Below are 20,644 nucleotides of genomic sequence, written 5' to 3'. Positions count from 1 at the left end.
ACAGACAGACAGACAGACAGCTGGGCATTGTTTTAAAAAGTTTAAATTTGAATTTAAACTGATCAAAGGAAATGTGTCTGATGTGGGTAAAGGATTTAAAATGACCCAAATATATTCAGCTTGCTTTAATGCCAGCCCACACGTAGAATCATGTATAGTTAATGCATAAGTTGTATAAAAACGTCTTTCCAGTTCTAATAACAAGGAAAAAGGATTGTATAGTTTACTGTGTTTCTAGTGAGCATTTTAGTGATTTGAATCTTTGAAAACAACAGAAACAGCAAGATGTAATTTATAAGAGTCCCTCTAGAGGCACCTCAGGCAACGCATACCATCCAGACAACACATAACACAGCACCCCTGCTCATAGTTTGGCAAGTTGGTTGTTTAGCCTCAAGAAGTTTTTCAGAGAAACAAAGAGAGTTGCATGGGCTGAAAAGATACAAGCAGTAATCAAGGCAACACAATGGGAGTGTCGATGAATTTGCTCCCCTATCTATGACCCTGGAGCTCAGGAAAACTTAAAAGGATTTTGCCTGTACTAAAAGTCCAGAAAGGATTCTTGTAATTCCAAGAGTCTAGAGGTGAAAAGAGAGACATTTTAAACTTGTAAATATCATTAATCAGAAAGTCCCCTGTGCTTCTCAGCTTGCCTCAGTGTTTTTCTTTTTTATGGCCAAACACAGACATGTTTTAACAGCTTGTTTACTGTAAAATGTGAGCTACTTTAAATGCATGTGTGCAGGGGTTTCATTAAATTAAAACTTGGCAGTTTGCATCATGTAACTAGTATAATTGCATAGCATCCCTTACAAGCTTGTCTGCAGATTAGATAAAAAGACCTAAAAAAAAAGGGGGGGACAGAGAAGAATAAGGAACCTCTAAAGGGAGAATCTGAGCGCCATACATACAGGCTGACAAATCCATGCCACAAGAACCTATATTTAAGTGTTGTCATGTTTTTATTATACTCTGGTTAAACAAACCACTCTGTATTGGGCGTTACCCTGTCTGAGTCAGCCTATAGCCACATGTCCTGGCTCAGCAAAGTTTTATGGCCCACAGGTACACCGATGAATCAAATCATTAAGGTATGAATAAGTCCACACCATCTGTGCATGTATGCAGGACAGACATGTCTGTACAGATTTAGGAACAGTGCATCACTCCGTTAAGGTCCTCCAAAAATGTCTGCGGTGCTCCACGCTGCAAAATCCCAGAAAAGTGTGAAATGTAACAGCAGACTCTTAGACAAAGATATGCACATCTGGAATGTGATACTGCCTGAGAAAGAGGCATGTGCACATACTCAGATATTAAAAACATTCAAATGTACTTATAGGTAAAAAGTTGAAAGATTTTAGGAATAAGTCCTGACATGCAGAAAGCAAAATAAACAAAAGGAGAGAGCTCTCTTCATAACTTTTTTAGTTTAATATATCTGCTACCTTCTCTGCTCCACTTTTGCTGAATGTTGTAATATAAAAATGTGCTTTTCAAACTGGAAGTTAGACTCTTTCTCAATCAATTGCAGGTGGATGATTGCAAAAAAAAACAAAAAAAAACTGTCAGCGTCATCATGATCTGATTCAAAGGGAGTCTAAGCTTATTCTGGCTTGCACGTCCTGCCCTCATTTTAAAGCTGAGATTGTAAATCTTTAACAAATAACAAAGCCGATGCTGAAGTGTGGTGTCTACTATTTTGGAGTAACTTTTTACTGTTGAAGTAAAAAGAACCTGTTACTAAGCCTAATGAGGGATATGCCATACTTTAAAAAGTGAGTCATTAAATACATTTTGGTTGAATCATTTCCTGGCTGAACATGACCCACCTTTATTTGTTCAAACCTTCCGGTTTTGCCCACAAACTGTTGTTGGTAACGATCATACAAACCCATCCTGCCTCATGACACTGGTAGGAAATGAAAACACACCCTTACAGTGGGCTGGGATCCTGTTATCTGTACAGCCTTGTCAATTTACCACTCCCATTATATTGGGTTATGTAGAAAAGAAAACTTTTTGTTTGTTAACATTTAATGTGTACACTTGTGTTTTTGAACAACTGACCTTTGTAACTGCCCTTCAAAAGATTATCTATTGTTTATTTGTATTATAACAAAATAATTCAATTAGACATTACCCACACACACCATGGACATGTATCATCTTTTTCTGATACATCCATAGCAGTATAGCATGTATAACAGTAGCCACCCTCTTCGTGAACTTAAAATACTGCAAGAGCCTTGTCTAAACTTGTTGCTCGTCATTACATCCATCTACGGACTGGGATTAGAGGTAGGTCATGCTACAGAAAAGTAAACAAAGAACACATTGCTATGATTGGAATTTATCTCCTCAGGTCAATCCTTAAAAGCCCCTTCTTTTTAAACTTTTTTTTTTCTTATTTTATCTTTAAAATCTACTTGCTAAGTTAAGAGACCACATTACTTTGTGCCCATCAAGCCTCTAAACAATTAATCTTAGGCTGTGCAGTTTAGCAATGGTGCATAACAGGATACAGCTGCTTTAGATTAATATCACCATGGAGACCGGCTTGCTAAAACTGAGATACATGGGTTTCTACTGACACTGCAATGACAAACAAATAAGAGGTTGAAATAGGGTGTAGAGATGCTTCTATTCATCAGAGACTGAAAGGGCGTGAAACATCATCTGCAAAGTCTAAGTTTTTGCTGCCATCTCCTGGCAGCATTTTATTATCTGATGGTAGCCTGTCTGATTTAACCGCTTGTAAACTGGCCTTTCAATAAAGTAAGAACTATATTAAACCAAAGCCCATTTAAGCTTCAAACATATTAAAGGGAGTGAGAGTAAATGACAAAAGGTGTTTGGATTTTATCTTTATTTGAATGCAACATGTTCTGTAGTTTAGTCTAACAATGTTGTACGAGCATTAAATTCCTCAAACCAACAATAAGTTCAGCTTTTATAATATTTCTCAAGTTTGAATAAAGCAAACATGACTGCATTCCTGTTTGATGAAATACAATTTGGTCTTCCCCATTCTAAGACAGTTTGTAGCATAACAGTGTTTTATTCTAACACAAAAAAAGAGCTTAGAAGAACAAATGGTTTACTATTCCACCTAGCAGTCATTGCTGTCACAGATTGTCCTCTTCTGGTAGTTTGGTGAGAACCTTCGCCCCTTCTGCTGTGATGACCACCGTGTGTTCAAACTGAGCTGACCTGTGTGATCAAACCCAAACACAAGTTTAAAAAAACAAAAGAAAACAAAGATTAAAGAGAAAAAAAAATAGTTATCGGTATCAGTTTTATATATGCAAGGGGTATGGAGAGTATGAAAATGAAGAGTTTTGTAGCCACAAAAGCTGATTTCTCAAGGGAACTCATTAAAAAGGATAAGGATGAGGCTGGGCTTGCAAAAATACTATAGCCCCATTTTCACAACCAGTTACCATTTTCGCCAAAGTCCTGAATCGATTCAATTTTGATTCATTCAGTTCTAAATCGATTGATTTCGATTCGATCGTTTTTACAATAATGAAAGTGGTTCAACTGTGTTTCAAAATACTCATGTATTTTATTTTTTTCTGTCATATTAAACACAAAGTGCAAACTTGTAAATCGAACAGTTTAAACTTGAGATGTGAACAAAACTGTCTCAAAAGTGCAAACTTATTTGTGAAAAGGGAAAAAGTGAAGCCTCACTCGAGCAAGCAGACGTGACACAGCGGGGACACAGCAGACATGCATGAGCTGCATTATCTCCACTGCACAAACCATATTTGCAGCATTGTCTGTAACAACTACAGGGTGTTTGCTGGTCAGCCCCCATTTGTTAATGTCAACCTATTGGCTATTTGCAGCTGTCTGGCTTGAAGTAATTTTGAAAGCATCTTTCCTGCTCATTTTATTGTGAACGTCACCCACGTCACTACAAAATTTATCGATCTCATTCCCTAGATTTTGATTTTGCAAAAATGTAAAGGAATCGATTCAAAATCGATTAAATCGATTTTTTTATCCAGACCTATAACCGAGACACTGAACTGGACCTTGCCAGACACAACCGAACCACGCTAAATCTATTACTAGTTCAACAGTAGGGCTCGGCACGGTTCAGCTGTGGCTCGGTTTTCTGATAACATAACAGAGCATGAAAAGACCGCGTCATCTCCTATTTACAGTCAGCTGACTCATTTCGCGAGTTTTATGGCATGTCCATCGCAATTCATAGATCCCTTCACCTGTTTATAATACAAATTTCTTCTCAGCTTATTAACAATGGCATCAAAAGGGCGTTGTGCAACCTGGGATTATGCCAAGACCGACGCTCTCATTAAAATTTGGGTGAAGCTAACCAGGCACTTAAGTTCCTGAATATTATAGGCGCAGCTATTTTTCTTAGTGTAATTCCTGCCTTGGGAGCTACCAGTACCAGTTTCAGAGGCGCAATGAAAATGTGGCATAAGAAATGTAAACATTTCTTGGCTAACATATCCAACTGGCAAAAACATCAAGCCTAGTTTCAAGGGTTTTCTCATCTTTGTATTATTAGTTCCCTTAATTTTGTAAATACTAACTACATTTCAGTCATGTTAATTATTTTTGATACTACACGTGCATGTTTTTAGATTAGTATAGTTAAATTCTAATATTTCCGAACGACCATATGACACATTATGTTTAACCGTTCTCTAAATCAATCAATATATGTTAAAGAATTTAGTTTTCACAGTGGAACCTTTGGCATTTTTGTTTGTTTGTTTTAAAAAGCAAAGTCTGCCCCAAGTTTAATAACCACAAAATACAACTATATTAAGTCGTTTTGCATATAAGAAACCAATGGGAGCAATGATGGATCAACTTCTTACAGACGGATCACATTATTCAGTGGGACGTTTTAAATGCAATCACATGGAAAGCAATTTAAACCAAACCCTGAACCTTTTCTATTGCATATATATATATATATATATATATATATATATATATTTATATATATATAAAAAAAAAATTTTTTATTTTTTTTATGTAATATCAATATTTTTTTAGCACAAACATTTGCAGATTTACAAAGTACCTTTTTACAGATTGGTAACTAACTCCAGCAAAAATGTAACCAGCAGATCAAACCTCCATTCTAAAGTGACTTCAATTAGTTTAGCTTCAGTGACATTAGGCGCTACAGTTACTTCTTAAATTAATTCCTACCTTTTATCATCGACCGACACAGCGGTCCACTTGTCTTTCAAAATTCTAAACTCTGGAGATCCCTCCATCACTATAGGCTCTAAAAAGAAATAACCACACATTAATCACTGATATTTCAATGCAGAAACAAAAACTATAAAGTATCTTACCTATTGTGAAAGCCATCCCTTCATCCATGGTTATGTCATTATCGTTAGCTGAAATTAAAAGCACTCTTTATCATACAGAATCCATATAAGCCTATATAAAGTTAACTTGTCAGAAACCATTGTTCAATCTAAATGGAGGCAGCATGCATTTGTTGGAATGGATCTGCCTGATCAAGTAAACATTTCAGACTTAAAAATTTGCTTTTATCCACAAGTCATGCAAGTCTAAACTTAAGTACATTTGAAAGTGTTTATTCTGTTATTATTTTAACTATTAGCCAGAAAAAAACAAGAGACATTTTATTGGAGAAAAAAAGCCTTTACTCTAATTGTTTGTCCTACTCTTAATAAAGAAATACTCTCCAGTTCTTATGAATGATTCTAAGAGCATTTCCATCCATTCATTTGAAATCTATTTTGATCTTTTACTTAATGAGATTGTGATTATTTAATAAATATTAGTCTCTGAGTTGTTGTTTATCTAGGATTTCAAATACATGCCTGATCAAAAATTTTAAACCAGTAAAAAAAAATGCCAAGAATTCACATTGTACTGTTGGATTCTAAGATTCAAAGTAAAGCTTCCAAATGCAAAAACAAGAAATGAGAGAGAGAAAAAAAAGTAAAAATTCAAAAGCAATTTATTGTTAACAACCATCCAGTTGAAACAAACTCTTCATGTGCTCATTAAGTTTAAGAAGACAACTTTTAAAAGCCCATATCTTCACAAAAATCTAAATTTGTTGAATTTTTCTGCCAGGTATCCCCACTATCATGATTTCCTGATTAAGAAAAAAACAAAAGTCTCACTTTAAACGTGGTCGAATGGTTGAGCTGCATAAGCACAGCCTCTAGCAGCGTGCTATTGCTGCAACGAGCCTGTGGGTTACGGTACACTGAGCAAGAGGATACAACTGGCTATCAAGATACAAGACGATCCTCAGATAAATATCACAGTGATGCCAACTGCATTATCCATCAGATGGCAACTATAAGTTCAGGGTTTTAGAAACGTCTTGAAAGGCCTTGTCTCCTTTAATTGCTATGACTTCCCCGTTTGGGTTAGTACAAAAGCTAAATACCATGGACAGTCCATCATTACTGGACATCAGTAATGATCAGTGATGTATCTGGTATGAAAAGGAGGTCCCACCTGATTACGGCACAACTTTTTCCTTTTTTGTCTCATTTCTTATTTCTGCATTCAGAAATTTTTTCTTCTGGTCTTGTTATTTATTTTTTTATTGTACATAAGCCACTGCCTAAAGCACTTAACCACATTACTCCAGTTGAAGACCAACTTACCATGGTGCCATATCTCAGGATGGCAATGAAAGTAAGAGCCTATTCCATGTCCAATGAAATATGGACACACTTGAAAGCCTTTAGAATGGGCTATTTCACTGTGGAAATACAACAGATTGAATATAAATCAGTGTGTGGGAATGGTGAGGAAGATAAAAAATGTAGAATGAAAACAGGAACGTATGAAATTCTATACCTGATAGTGTTTCCTATGACACAAAGCTGTGCACCTGGTTTGCAGACAGCAATGGCCTCATCTCTGCAACGCCTGGCAGTCTCTACTAGCTGCTGGCCAACCTCATCCACCTCACCAATCAAGAAGGTTTCTGAGGTATCGCCGTGGTAACCATCCAAATAAACCTATTTCAAATAGGCTGAGATAAGTGATGTGATCTTTGTTGCTGACATTTGCAGATTTTTTTTTTTTTCATTCCTAAATGCATAAAATTGCATAAACCTACTGTGACGTCAATGTTGATAATATCACCATCTTCAAGTTTGCGGCTGCAGATCGTAGAGATGACAAAAGATGAGACTTTAGTTGTATGACCTTATTACATAAGCATATCATGGAGGTTTGTAATATTAATTGGGTTATGATTCCTATTTGTTTTTTTGTTGCTTTTTTTAAGATTTAAAATTAGGAAAACAATGTATTTGGTGAAAAGACAATTGAGCAAACAGACAGTTTATAGTTTAACCAAATAAATTTAGGGATTTATTGAAACCTTAGTGCATTTCACTAATAAAAATGAGTTTCTTTGTGTGTTCTGTTTATGTTTGAGTACTGAATCTTCACATTTACCTGTCAGGTATGCCATGACACACCACATTATTTACAGATGTACAGACAGACTTGGGAAAACCTCCATATCCAAGAGGGGAGGGGTAAGCATTGTGCCTGATAGTCTCTTGGTGCACAATGAAGTCGATTTCCTCTGTTGTCATACCCACCTGAAAGCCAAAAATAATATAGCTGTTGTTGTTTAGATTAAGATGACACACAGGGAAGAAAAAAAAAAACTTCTCGAAATGTGTTATTCCTACTTTCAGACTGCCTCCAGCAAGTAGCAATATGTGTCTGGCGAGCTGGCATGCTCTAGCTAGGCCTTCAATCTGCTCTTTGTTCTTGATCTCAATGTAGTCTGGCCACTCAGGAACCAGCCCAGTGCTGACATAGTCAGGCTGCACGATGTGCTTGTTTCAAAAAGACGATGAGAGGACAGAGAGGTCATGGTAGGACACACATTTCCATGTAAATGAACTTTAAAAAAGTATTTTAAATGGTTGGAAACTGAAGAAAAAGAAGCTCTTCAAGTTTGTAAGTCATTCCAATATAAATAAATATTGCAAATAAGTAGACACCATCTAGGTTTACACATAAGAATATGTCAACCTGCTGCTTGTTCTCTTTAAATTAAACTCTGTAACTAATATGACTTATACCTTTAAAAAGCACCAGTGCAGCTGCAGTAGTTATAACAAAACAATCCATGGCTAAACTAAGAATGATTTTCCAAAGTGTAGCTGTACCTTAGGCACTGCGTAGGCTGGCCGAACAGTAGCTGGACGAACCACATTATGAGAGCTTTTCCACTTCCTCCAGAAAAAGGTACGTTGTTGCTCACACAAAAGATCAGTCGGTCCAACACAGATACCCAAAGATGTAACTCTACGGAGGAAACGACCAAGTCCTAAAAAAGGCATTGATAAAAAGGCTCATATTTGTTATATTAAACATGATTTCATGTTGTTAGACTTTGGAGACTACTATTCCTATGTGCTTTCTTTACTTGTTTCAGTTACTCTGTGTAATGAGTGACAACTGCAAAACACAGGTTATACAAAACACAGATAGAGTACTTTACAAAAAGATTTATTTCCCTTCAACATTTTTGTTTAATTTTTTTGTGATGAAACTAAAAGCTGCCATCTGTTCTCATATGATTGTGTTAGGCTTCAACAAAGGAGTTCACAATTTCAAAGTGAAAGGAAAACAATCCAGAGATTTCACATTTTTTTTAATGAGTAACAATCCTAAAAGTGTTACCCTTCCTATCAGTGGTTTCTTAAAGATTTTTCACTGCTATTACAATTTTGTTGCTTAATATCTCTACCGGTGCTGCCAATTCGCAGACAAGAATTTTAGTTTTTCTGAACAGTGAGTTCATCATCAGTCTGATTGGATGGAGCATCTCTGTAAACGTTTATTTTCCAAGTTTTGCTAAATATTATCATATTAAATAAAAACTGAATTGAATTTAATCTAGTCTTTGACTGAATGACCTTACCTGCTTGTAGGAGCTATTTCTCCATTTTCAGTTAAATCTTTGAATTTAGATTATTTAGTTTGATTTGTTATTTAGAATATGTTTTTGGTTAGTGATTCACTTACCGGTAATTAGTTATTTAATTTTAGCTTGGGATGTGGGTGTTTCACAGTTTAAAAAGGTAGTTCTTCAGTAGCTCATTATGCACGTGGCTGGTCATATGGTTTTTACCAGTTTTCAGTCAGTCAATCAAAGAACAGGTACAGGAATCAAAGTGAGAGCAATAGTATAATCCTGTGAAGCCTGTTTGTCTGAACGGAGAAAAGAAGCAAGCAAAGAACTGAATTTTGACCATTTTGTGATCTTTTTGGACTGTGTAAGCCAGAATCCACGGTGCATCAGGTGGCTATTTGAGTTACATTCACCTTTTGCTTTGATCAGCTTTAAGTCTTAAGTTTTTTTAATTTTAGTTTTTTACAAATAGTCACTACACTGCTGTTGCAGTGTCAACTTCAACACTGGTGTGTGTGTGTGTATATATACTTATTTCTTTTTTCTTTTTTTTCTTTTTTTGGAGTGTCTAACAAGTTTCCCAGCAGGACTAACAGTAATAGGATTTCCCTTATCAAAAATTAGTATATTTGAAATCAATTCTATTAACAATCCTTAAGTATAAGTTTAGAAAGTATACCGAACAATGTACTTTTAGTGTACTTTAAGTATTACTAAAGTAATACTTCTTCGAAACTAAATTGGGACATTTTTAAGTTTGCTAAAGTATAATTAAAGTATACTTTAGCAAACAATAAAGTACACAATAGTATAGTCAAGTGTACTGACTATACTATTGTATATACTATTGTTTAGTATATGAAATATAGTTTAGAATAAGTAAACTCTAAATGTACTGCCTGATTTTAAGCATGACATTAGTGCACTTTTAGTATACTTGAATAAACTACTTTTTGCTAAGGGATGGTTCATAATTACAGACAAACTGACCACCTTTAGGTGCTAGCACCATGTAATAGATTTGAAAGTAGACATATATAACTGTGCAAAAACTTTCGCGTGCATAGGGCATTGTATTAAGATTAACTCATTATTTGCTATATTACTTTACATGCATTACTGATTTTTTTTAATGTATTTAAGCTTCACTTAGACAAATTGGTTTCTTCAGTATTTAAAAAATAAATACCAGTTGGGGGGGATCCTTCCAATTAGCCCTGGGACAGTTTCACACAGGAAGGCTTTTTCATATCATTAACAATGTGCATCATTTTACGTTGGTCTGTAACATGAACAATAAAACTCAGACTAAAGCAGAGTTCGTAGCTTAACAAAATATAGTGTTTTTTTAGTGTGAGAGCTTTTCCAGGCAGCAGTTTGGTTTGTTAAAATACAGCACTTGTTAAATGTCACCTATTTGGCATAAATAATGACTACAAATACAGATAAAAACTGGCTAAATAAATGTTTTCAGTATTAATTGTTCAGGGGTGACCATGCTAACTAATATAATAATTCAACCGTCTCCTTAAAACTTTGACTTTAGATTTTATATCATTAATTTAATCAAACTCGCTGATGTTAAGACTCAGACTAGGCCTAATGGCGCTGAAATAACTCAAATTACCTTTCCTGCATGAAAGCCCAACAGGGCAGCGAGCAACAACGGCAGCCATTAAATACCCTATGTTCTGTTGTGGTCACGTGGTCGGAGAGTATTTGGTCACGTGACCCGGAAACTTAAAGCGCTTTATGAAGTTTTTTTTTTATGTGTCTGGAATCTGTTATTTATGATTTAGTGTGGAAGAATTTAGTGTCTACTTTAACACAATTTTGAACTCAAACTGAAATACATTTATTAAAAAAAAAAAAATCAATTGTAGATTACCTACGTTTTTGTCCTAGTATAAAAAAGCCATAAATCAACGTGGCAAAAAAAAAAAAAAAATGAAATAAAATTCCTCACTGACACAAGAAGATGTAAGCAAATTAGATATTCCACTCTCATCCAACATTGCAGTCATCAATAGTCCAAAACTGCTTATTACCAAGGACACCTGTCATATGGCTTAGATTCAAAGTTTGGTTTTTACACATTTTATGCATAGTTTTATATGCAGTTTTTATCTGATCAGAAGTATTTTGTACTTCAGTGCCATTGTCTGCACAGTTTTTACTGTCCATATTTTTTTTTCTTACCTCCACGGTGTTAATCACTCAGCTTTTTTACTTTGTTTTGTTTTTTTTCTATGAAGTCTATTAATTTTCTTAATGTGTTTAATATGGTATGAATTGGCCCTATGCTTCTCCTTTTGTTCTTCCTGTCAGCTTTAACCAACATCAACATTCTTAAAGAACACATTTTCTTCTTCCTGCTTCTCCAGTTCTGTCAGTTAAGACTGGTCAAACGCAGTGATGTTGTTCCTGTGGTTTCCAAGGGAGGCCGATAAAGCTCATTCCAGTTTTTTTAAACCCTGTCTCACAAGGATTTTGCCCCTTTCTAGGATCCTCTATTGAACATTATGAAGGAGTGCCAAATGTGACAAAACCTGGCATAAACCCTAACGATAACCCATACCCAAAACCTTCAAAGTAGCAATACCTTTGTTATAAACTGATGTTGACAGTAGCAAAAATTACTAAGTAGACAGAAGGAAATATGCAGGTACATATAAGACTAGATAGTAGGCTATTTAAAAAAAAAATTGAAGCTAAGTTATTCAGCAGAAGATAAAAACTAAATTCCAAATGTTAAATATACCGTGTGATTATATCTGGGTTATTATGCAGGAGCTTTGTATATCATTAGTAGAACGGATGGTTCAACAGAGTCTAACATCAGCAGTTAAACACAGAGGAGGTAATGTGATGGTCTGGGGATGTTTTGTAGGATTTAGAGTCTATGATTTATTACAAAGTAAGGGTCCCTCTGAGCCAAAGCGCCTACCACAGCATTCTGCAGCTGTATGCAATACCCTCTGGTATCCATCTAGTTGGTCAGAGGTTCATCTTATAGCAATATAATGACCCAAAACATAAGTCCAAGCATTGTCAGAACTACTTTGGGGGAAAATAGCTGTATTGCCCTGCAATGGGCTGCAAACATGCCCAGGATGTACCTTGTCACTGTTGCACATATTGCTCCTGTGTAGGGCTGCAACAAACAATTATTTTGCAAATCGTTTAATCTGTTAATTATGTTTTTCATTCATTAGTTAATAATCAGATAGTCAAAGGTTCCTTAAAGAAGTTTCACCTTTAGAAACTATAATGTTTCCAATTTAGGGGGTCTGGATAGAGCGTATTGAGAGACGGACCTTTTTTTCTTATCTTAAATGCAAAATGTTTACTTTTTTTTATAATTTTGTTATAATTGCTGCTCAATGTGGGTTGATGTGTCAGCTAAAGGCATGTTTTACACCCTCTATACTCCAGTTAGGAATTAATCGATTACTAAATTAGTTGATGATTATTTTATTAATCGATTAATCATGATTAATCCGATTAATCATTTCAACCCTAGTAATAATCTAACAAGCCATGTGGGATCAGTGTGTCCCATACCATAGAGTGCTTAAAATAGATGACATTCACTCTATTTTTAAGCAAAGTTACATAACACAGCCCCTGGTCAGTCAAACAGTGAAAATACAGGAGTGGGTCACAGCTTTATCAGTCAAAACAAACATTTGTGATATCACTTGTGAGCACACAGCTGCAGTCTGGAAAGATACACTTTTGCAACTTGTTCAAAAGATAACAAACCCCCCAAAATAAGACATATTTTATAATAGTCATAAATATAGATAAACCATACACTGTTTTGATATAATTTCCCCATAATATAAAACCAGCTGTTATGTGTTTTTTCTCTGCCTTTGCCAGTATGAAAGAGACTATTTTACTAGTTTGAAGTTCTTTAAATTATTGCATGTGTCAGTTAGTCCTCACAAACAGTTTCTGTTCAATACTTCATTAGTGCTTATTGCAAGAATTTACAGATAAAGGTTGCTTAGGGGAAGGGGCGACCAAGTGGTTCTGGCATTGTGCTTGGAATCCTGAGGTTCTGCGTCCCTGAACTAAAGACCCTTAAGCCCATACTGCTCCTCGGGCACCGCACAATGGCAGCCCACTGCTCCACAAGGGGATGGATTACATGCAGAGAGTTTATTTTGTTGCTCTGTACTTGTGACAGTGTAATGACAATAAAAAGAAAAGCTGGAAAAAAAGGTGCTTGGCAAAGAAGAATGGAAATAATTGATTAGATAGCAGAGCAGCCTCAAGTTTCTGAGTCAATCTGAGTAAAAAAAAAAAAAAAAAAGATTTATTTCAAATTTTAGATTTATTTCACTCTTTATTTCAAAGGATACAAGTACCCTACTGACTCAAGTTCTCTAAAACAGTTCTGCATTGATCAAATTAAATATGTACATTTTGCACTGATCATTACAGAGGTTATTTAACTCTTCAGGTCTATATAGATATTATATAACATTTCATCCACTTTGGTTTTCCCCAATATTAGAGCTTTCTATATTTTTACTGTTGAGCTCTTGTGACTCACAGGTTATTATACTAGTGACAGGGTATGATGAAAAAATAGGAAGTAATCCGCAGCTTGTTCACACACGCAGAGACTGATGTAAGAGTTCTCACAGCAGCTCCTCCATGTTGAGCACTATTCATGCAAAGTTAATCTGATCCCTCCCTCGCCTCACATTCATCCAGAGCTATTGTTTCCGCTGTTATCTTGTTACATTTTCTTTGCGCAGTTTTATTCTTTTAACGCTCCTCAGTTTCCTCCTCAGTCCGGGTGGATGAGCACGCGCGCTGCTCTCTCGCCCACTGCGTGTGACGTCAAACCAGCATGGCGGTCAAGGTGACTTGGGCATCGCTCTTTTAGCTCTTTTTCAACCTTTTCTTTCTCGTGTGTGCGTGTTTTCTGCTCTTTTTGCTGCGTGTGAGTTAGTGAAGCTAGGCTGCCCGGGTCTGTTCGGGTGCGGCGTCTCGGAGGCAGTCCGCTCCGACGCTGTAGCATCACTCGGGCTAGCTGTCGTCCTGGCGCCGGTTGGCCTTGATGAGGCATCTACAACCTCGAATTAGCCGGAAAAGGCTAAAACCCTTAAGTTGCTAATATGAAAGCCTTGCTAGCCGTCGAAGCTACGCTGTTTCGGGACTGTCTGTCGTTTGTTTGTTCTTCTCGTGTTTTATTTTGTGGATATAAATGTTAACATTTCGGGACAGTGATTTGTCTTTTTTCGCTAGCTTGCTACCCGGTTTGTACATCTACTACAAGGGGTTACAATTAGCTATTTATTTTTAAAATTTCCCTTCGAGATATTCTGGTTGAGCTTTGACATTCTCCTTTTTTATAATTTATTTTCTTTGTTTTGCTTTCTATTCCGCAGTGTGTCTTTAAAAGCTGACTGATTCAGCAGCCTGTGCTGCTGTCACTGTTGAATAGCGCATTCATTCTCTGCTTGTTTGTGTTTTTACTGTAGGTGCAATCTACCAAACGTGGGGACCCAACTGAGCTGAAGGCAATTTTCCAGAAGGTAAAGCTAATCAGGTTTTACTGCTACAACAAAATCAGCATCAGTAATGCATGAAGAAAGCAAGGATCTCTCTGAAAGCTGCCTTGTTTAATGAGTAAATGTTTCCACCAATTGTCCTTGAGCTCAATGACAATCCTGCAATGACCTGTTCTCCTTTAATACATAACTTTTAACCAGTTTTTATGATCAACAGACCTTTGATTAAACTGTGTTATAAATAGCATTTAGTTGCCTTGAGAGGATTTTGATCAGAATGTGGGCTTGATTTATATATATATATATATATATATATATATATATACATACATACATGTTTATTTGATTTGGACTATATTTGTTTCTGTATAACCTTTTGTTGTTAGATTAATTGTTTACCCATAACATAGGCCAATAATAGTCCCAGATTTACAATAATTTTTCTCCCTATTGCTGGAGTTACTATTCAATACAAACATTTTTTTACCAATATTTAGTGTGCAGTGGGTAGCACTGCTGGGTTCGATTCCTGGCCCGGGGTCTTTCTGCACGGAGTTTGCATGTTCTCCCTGAGCATGCGTGGGTTCTCTCCGGGTACTCCGGCTTCCTCCCACAGTCCAAAAAATCATGTTTGGTTAATTGGCTTCTCTATATTCTCCTTAGGTGTGTTTGTGAATGGTTGTTTGTCCTGTTTGTTTCTGTGTTGCCTTACGATCGACTGGCGACCTGTCTAGGGTGTACCCCACCTCTACCTGTCTACCCCCGTAGACAGCTGGAGATGGGCACCAGCACCCCATCCCACCCCACTTGGGATAAAGCGTGTCAGAAAATGGATGGATGGATAGCCATTTACGTGTATCCATAAATATAATTATTTTTATTATGCTTTTAAATAACATCTGTTAAAGTACTCTTGCAGGCGTGTAAATGAGTAAAATATTTTGTATGCCCTGGTTTTAAAGATTGATGGAATCTTTGTGGCATTTATAGTCAGATTTATTACACCATTATAATCTCACACCATGCATAGCAGTGCTGATTTCTGTGATCATGAAACTGCAATAAGGGCAAACTTTGTGTACCTACGCCACGCTCTGCTGTCTGCTGCATGATGAGTGTGTGATCCCGCGTGTGATCCTTAAGAAGTGGGTCAGCAGTTTTTAGCATGCTGACATTAAAAGGTCAGATAACTGAAAAGGCTGAGCCAAAAACATCAGCACACATTTGTTTGCACATGTCTTTACATGTTCGAAGGTATGCTTAGTTAAGCTACACCACACATGCTGGATCAGTTACTTGAACAGAATTTATTGTGAGGCTAGTATAATTGCTATAAGCAGAGTAACATTTCTTCAGCGTTGTCTCTAAATGCTGGCTCCATGTTGCTTATCTTAAGATTGGTTGAACTACTGCTTACAAAAAATCACGGGCTACTTTCAAGTGTTTCATTTGCAGGTCTAGATTTTGAAAAAAGGTAGCGGTTCTTATAAATGTGTAAAAAATGTGTGGGTTAATTTATACAATGGTTGCAAAAGATTAAAATCTTCTTTGTTATTTTATTTCTTCCTTCTGTTAGTATGCCAGCATAGTGGACAAGGATGGCGAGAGGTTCATGACCCCTGGAGACTTTGTCCAGAACTATCTGGGACTCCACACTCAGATTCACCACAACCCTAAAACGGTCCAGCTCATCGCAGCTGTAGCAGACACCACAAAGGACGGGTAGGTGTTGACGCAATCGGAGCACAGACACACAAACTCTTAGCTAATCATCGATAATCAATGCCTTATAACATTTGCATGTCAGTAGCAGTCGTTATACTGACCTACAGATAAGATAGCACGACCTGTGAGTCAGCAGTAGCTCGCCTTGTGTTATACATTCCCAATAGGTACTCACAACAGATGAAACATGCTGTTGAGTGGTGTTCTTATGCTAATATGCCCACATGAACAGGGAGTTCTTTGTCTAAAAGTGTTGTATGATCCAGCTTTGTTTAGTCCCTTTTGGTCTTTTATGCCCTCCATTATGAGATAATTGATTTAATGCTCCTTTTGTTCAATCTACACACTATTGTAGGCTGATCTCATTCCAGGAGTTTCTTGCATTTGAATCAGTCCTGTGTGCGCCAGACGCCCTCTTCATAGTCGCCTTTCAGCTGTTTGATAAGACTGGAACCGGCACCGTTTCATTTGGTAAACCTTGCTTTGCTTTTTTTATATGGGATAGTAGAAGCATATATAGTTATAATTATTTGAAGGAAGGAAAAGAAAAGGAATTTATGCTCAGAAAGATATTTTGTGTATGTTAACACTTAGTGAAATGTTCAATTTCATAACAAAGGGGAGGTATACTTTCATTTTCACCCCACTTCTTTTCCCTGCTGTGGGAAAATCATTACCCAGCACGGCATTGTTAACCAGATTACTCACTGGGCACATGGATGGACTTTCATAATCACTCTTATGACCTTCTCCTTTCCTGCTTTTGCTACTTACTTTCATGTGGAACACACTGGGTATTTGTTGTAGTATTAACAGGTCTAGTGTGCTATATTTTATTTTAAACATGATTCCTTGCTTAGAGTGTTCAGTCACAGTGAAACAAGGCATTGGTAGCATGATGCTTTGGGCATTCTGGATCTAATAATGAAGCAATTCTCTGTCCTTCAAGCAAGAGAAACAATGCTTAACATAAATCCATGCCTACAATAGAATACTTTGTATCAGAATATATTTCTGTTAGAGTGGACTAGTCAAAGTTAGAAATTGATGGCTGGAGATGCTTTCCATCCAGTCTGTCTTAACTTGAGCTATTTTGTCAAGAAATGACAAACACTGCTAGTCTTTAGATCTATACTGCTGGTAGAAACATGGGCCACAATATACTGGGAGGTTTGGGCAGAATTTACATAGAAATCTTAAATAATTTTGAGAGCCACCGTATGTGCAGGGTTTTATTAATGTGTTATCATTTTGCTGCAGAGAATGCACGAGACATCTTTAGCCAAACCACCGTTCACCACCACATCCCCTTCAACTGGGACTGTGAGTTCATCCGCCTTCACTTTGGCAACGATCGCCAGAAACAGCTCAGCTACTTGGAGTTCACCCAGTTCCTGCAGGTACGCTGGATGGAAACGGTCTTGTTTTTGTTGTTATACGTTTGTATTCCTTTTTTATTGGTTTCTCTTATGCAATGTCGACATATTTAGTCTATTTTTACTTTCAACCTTGTGCTGTGGATTTCAGGAACTGCAGTTGGAGCATGCACGCCAGGCCTTTGCCCAGAAGGACAAAGAGAAGAATGGTGCCATCTCTGCGCTGGACTTCAGTGACATTATGTCCACAATCAGACACCACATGCTTACACCCTTCGTGGAGGAGAATCTTGTCTCAGTGAGTGTGCTTCCACTCCGACATTAATGTTTTAATCCAAGGTTACCAGATGGGCCAGATAAGGTTAATTTGAACAAAAGGAAACCCTAAAAACATAAGGCTATTGTTAGTCTTTGAGGATAACACAACTTCTTTACAACTATGATCCTGTGAAGTATTATAATTATTATAATTATATTATTGTATTAATAACAATTCCATGTTTTCCTCGACGAGTTCAAAGTTTTGTGACATACCATAAAATGTGATTTACCTACTGTCCTCATAGTTTCAAAATCATCTTACCTGAAATGATCTGTTTGGTAAATAATGTTTTTCTTTTACCTAAATTTTAATTGTGCTATTCCTTCCTTTTTCAGGCTGCAGGGGGCAGCACCGCTCACATGGTCAGCTTCTCCTACTTTAATGCCTTCAACTCCCTCCTGAACAATATGGAGCTGATCCGTAAGATCTACAGCACGCTGGCCGGGACAAGGAAGGACACGCAAGTGACTAAAGGTGTGAGACTGCGTTGCTCTGACATTTTCTCTCTCCTTTGGATGTCCCTGCTCTGTATAATTCACTGCCATCCTTCTGTTTCTGCAGAGGAGTTCGTCCATGCCGCCAACAAGTTTGGTCAGATTACTCCTATGGAAATTGACATCTTGTACCAGTTATCAGGACTTCACTCTCCATCTGGGTAGAGTCATTCTTGAACTTGCAGCTTAATTTTTATTTAGGATTTAAAATACTCTAGCATTTCCAGGGGTTATGCTGATCTCTGTTCATAACTGTGATCTTGTTTTTTTTTTCCAGACGTCTGGAACTTGCTGACATTGAAAGGATAGCTCCACTAGAGGAGGGAAGTCTGCCCTATAACCTAGTTGAAACCCAAAAACAGGTGGGACATTTCGAGCAAATAGTTTTAGCAACTTAGGATTCATATGTTAATATACTTTTTTTAATTTTTGTATAAAGATGAAGGCTTTGAATGACATTTTATAGGTTTGCACTGCCAAAGTCTCAGGACTTTGGCAGTGCAAGTTTAGTTTGTGTGCCGTTGCACCTCCTTTGTATGTATCTTGTATGAGGGCAGCTTCTTTTGCTGCCATTTATTGTTATTAGGTAGAGAAGAAGTTTGTGTTGTGCACAGGTGAAAAGATCTGTGAATTGCAAAGCTGGAAACTTGGAAAACCCGCAAAATGAGTCCACTGACAGTAAATAGGAGATGACGCTGTCTGCTCATGCACTCTTTGTTATAAGAGAACTGAGCACCATACCCAGCCCTACTGCGTCTTGCACTGTCCAGTTTAGTTTCGTTCCATTTATGCTCAAAAGTTATCTCAGTTACCATGCTCAGACTGTTCTCGACACGTTTTTAAAAGGGTTGTGTAAATGGGGCTTTAGTCTTTAATTAAAGTTGACAGTGGTTTTAATGATTAATCTACAGTAGTAGAGTCCCAGTTGTTCTCATGTATGTTCTTCTACCCAGTCTCACATGGACACTTCCAGGCCTGTGTGGCTCCAAGTTGCAGAGTCGGCTTATAGGTTCACCCTGGGCTCTATTGCTGGAGGTAAATTATTCTGGGCTTCATCAGAGCCAAATATTTCCTTGGAATCGTTACTCCCATCTTAACTTCTCCTGTGTTTGCTACAGCCACTGGAGCTACAGCAGTGTATCCCATTGACTTGGTGAAGACCCGTATGCAGAACCAGAGGTCCACAGGATCATTTGTTGGAGAGCTGATGTACAAAAACAGCTTTGATTGTGCAAAGAAGGTGCTGCGCTATGAAGGCTTCTTTGGCTTCTACAGAGGTAGGCAGTGTTAGATCTCCCAGTATTTACTATTTTAAACCCCTATCGATAATACAATTCCTGTTTTATGTTCAAGCCAAACTTTCAGAAATGTAAATTTAAAGTCGCAGGGAAGTGGCTGTTCCAACGGTTGCAGTTCTGAATTCTCTTTACCAGTGAATAAAGTGAATGTGATTGGTCGATTACCAAGGGGGCGGGATTGTTGTAGCGGTAGGTTCGCAAGCTTTTTGATTGTGGCCGATGTCTCGGGAGCATCTTGCTAACTAGTTAGCATTTTAGTGCTATTAGGTTTCCAATGGGAAATTACATTGGAACCAAGTAGCAATTAGCAACTACACTGTCAAGGAACGCAATGGACAGCGGAAACATACCAGAGGAGAGTTTTGTGTCGGAGGTCGTGGATGAGTCTCCTCCGTCATATTTTCTTTATTTAGAGGAGGAAAGGGGGGACGAAGTTGTTATGGAAGAGGACGCTGGGGCGGCAGAGGCTGTTTGGTGTAGAAGGCTTACAGCCGTACATGTTTGAGCCTGTTAGCTCTACGCCTGCCAAACACACAGACGTCCATCCCCGTGAACACTAGGATGTAACTCAATGGTAAAGTAAATAGAGATTCTTATTTCAACCGTTCCGTATATTAGCTGCAACATATTAATCAAGATGAAGAAGAAGGTGTACGGGATGACGTATAACTAACTGACCTGCATAAAATAACGAAGAAAAAAAAAACAGATTTTAAGACAGGATTTTTTTTTTTAATAGAAATTCTCTAACTTTTGGGACAATACAGTCTGATAAAGAGTACATTTGTATACATGTTTAAAGGGATAGTTCGGGATTTTTGACATGAATCTGTATGGCATCCCCATCACCAGTGTCATGCAATCACACTGACTTACCCCTGGCAGCATCCTGTGAGCAGAGTTCTCGTCCAGCTTTGGTCAAGCCGAAAGTAGTCCGGCAGGTTTGCTAGACCCAGCGAA

At 37.4% G+C, this 20,644-nt stretch overlaps 2 protein-coding genes across 2 annotated transcripts in view; one reads left to right on the top strand and one right to left on the bottom strand.

Annotated features, from left to right (window-relative positions):
• Positions 1–2,859: 2,859 nt before the first annotated feature.
• Positions 2,860–10,628, bottom strand: metap1d (methionyl aminopeptidase type 1D (mitochondrial)). Its single transcript, XM_015386035.1, has 10 exons — positions 10,566–10,628; positions 8,190–8,350; positions 7,704–7,853; positions 7,462–7,610; positions 7,118–7,160; positions 6,853–7,016; positions 6,657–6,754; positions 5,352–5,399; positions 5,203–5,281; positions 2,860–3,213 (listed from the first exon to the last, which is right to left on the bottom strand). The coding sequence occupies exons 1-10, from the start codon at positions 10,612–10,614 to the stop codon at positions 3,129–3,131; spliced, it is 1,026 nt and encodes a 341-aa protein (XP_015241521.1). The 5' UTR covers positions 10,615–10,628; the 3' UTR covers positions 2,860–3,128.
• Positions 10,629–13,634: 3,006 nt separating this feature from the next.
• Positions 13,635–20,644, top strand: part of LOC107091873 (calcium-binding mitochondrial carrier protein Aralar1-like) — a 13,478-nt gene continuing 6,468 nt past the window's right edge. Inside the window, exons 1-11 of the mRNA XM_015386054.1 lie at positions 13,635–13,817; positions 14,440–14,493; positions 16,046–16,191; positions 16,550–16,665; positions 17,455–17,594; positions 17,722–17,868; positions 18,228–18,366; positions 18,454–18,547; positions 18,664–18,748; positions 19,340–19,421; positions 19,505–19,663. Of these exons, the coding sequence (XP_015241540.1) occupies positions 13,806–13,817; positions 14,440–14,493; positions 16,046–16,191; positions 16,550–16,665; positions 17,455–17,594; positions 17,722–17,868; positions 18,228–18,366; positions 18,454–18,547; positions 18,664–18,748; positions 19,340–19,421; positions 19,505–19,663 (1,174 nt within the window). The 5' untranslated portion in view covers positions 13,635–13,805. The remainder of the gene's footprint in view (positions 13,818–14,439; positions 14,494–16,045; positions 16,192–16,549; positions 16,666–17,454; positions 17,595–17,721; positions 17,869–18,227; positions 18,367–18,453; positions 18,548–18,663; positions 18,749–19,339; positions 19,422–19,504; positions 19,664–20,644) is intronic.

This window comes from Cyprinodon variegatus, unplaced genomic scaffold (assembly GCF_000732505.1).
Source record: "Cyprinodon variegatus isolate N-32 unplaced genomic scaffold, C_variegatus-1.0 Scaffold355, whole genome shotgun sequence".
NCBI lineage: Eukaryota > Metazoa > Chordata > Actinopteri > Cyprinodontiformes > Cyprinodontidae > Cyprinodon > Cyprinodon variegatus.
This window is presented reverse-complemented; position numbering and strand designations above follow the sequence as displayed.

Coding starts and splice junctions, on each gene's coding strand:
- metap1d (XM_015386035.1), bottom strand. CDS start 10,614: ATGGCTGCCGTTGTTGCTCGCTGCCCTGTTGGGCTTTCATGCAGGAAA. Junction 7,854..8,189: donor CAGCCTACGCAGTGCCTAAG/GTACAGCTACAC, acceptor TTTTGAAACAAG/CACATCGTGCAGCCTGACTA. Junction 7,611..7,703: donor TTGCTGGAGGCAGTCTGAAA/GTAGGAATAACA, acceptor TTTGGCTTTCAG/GTGGGTATGACAACAGAGGA.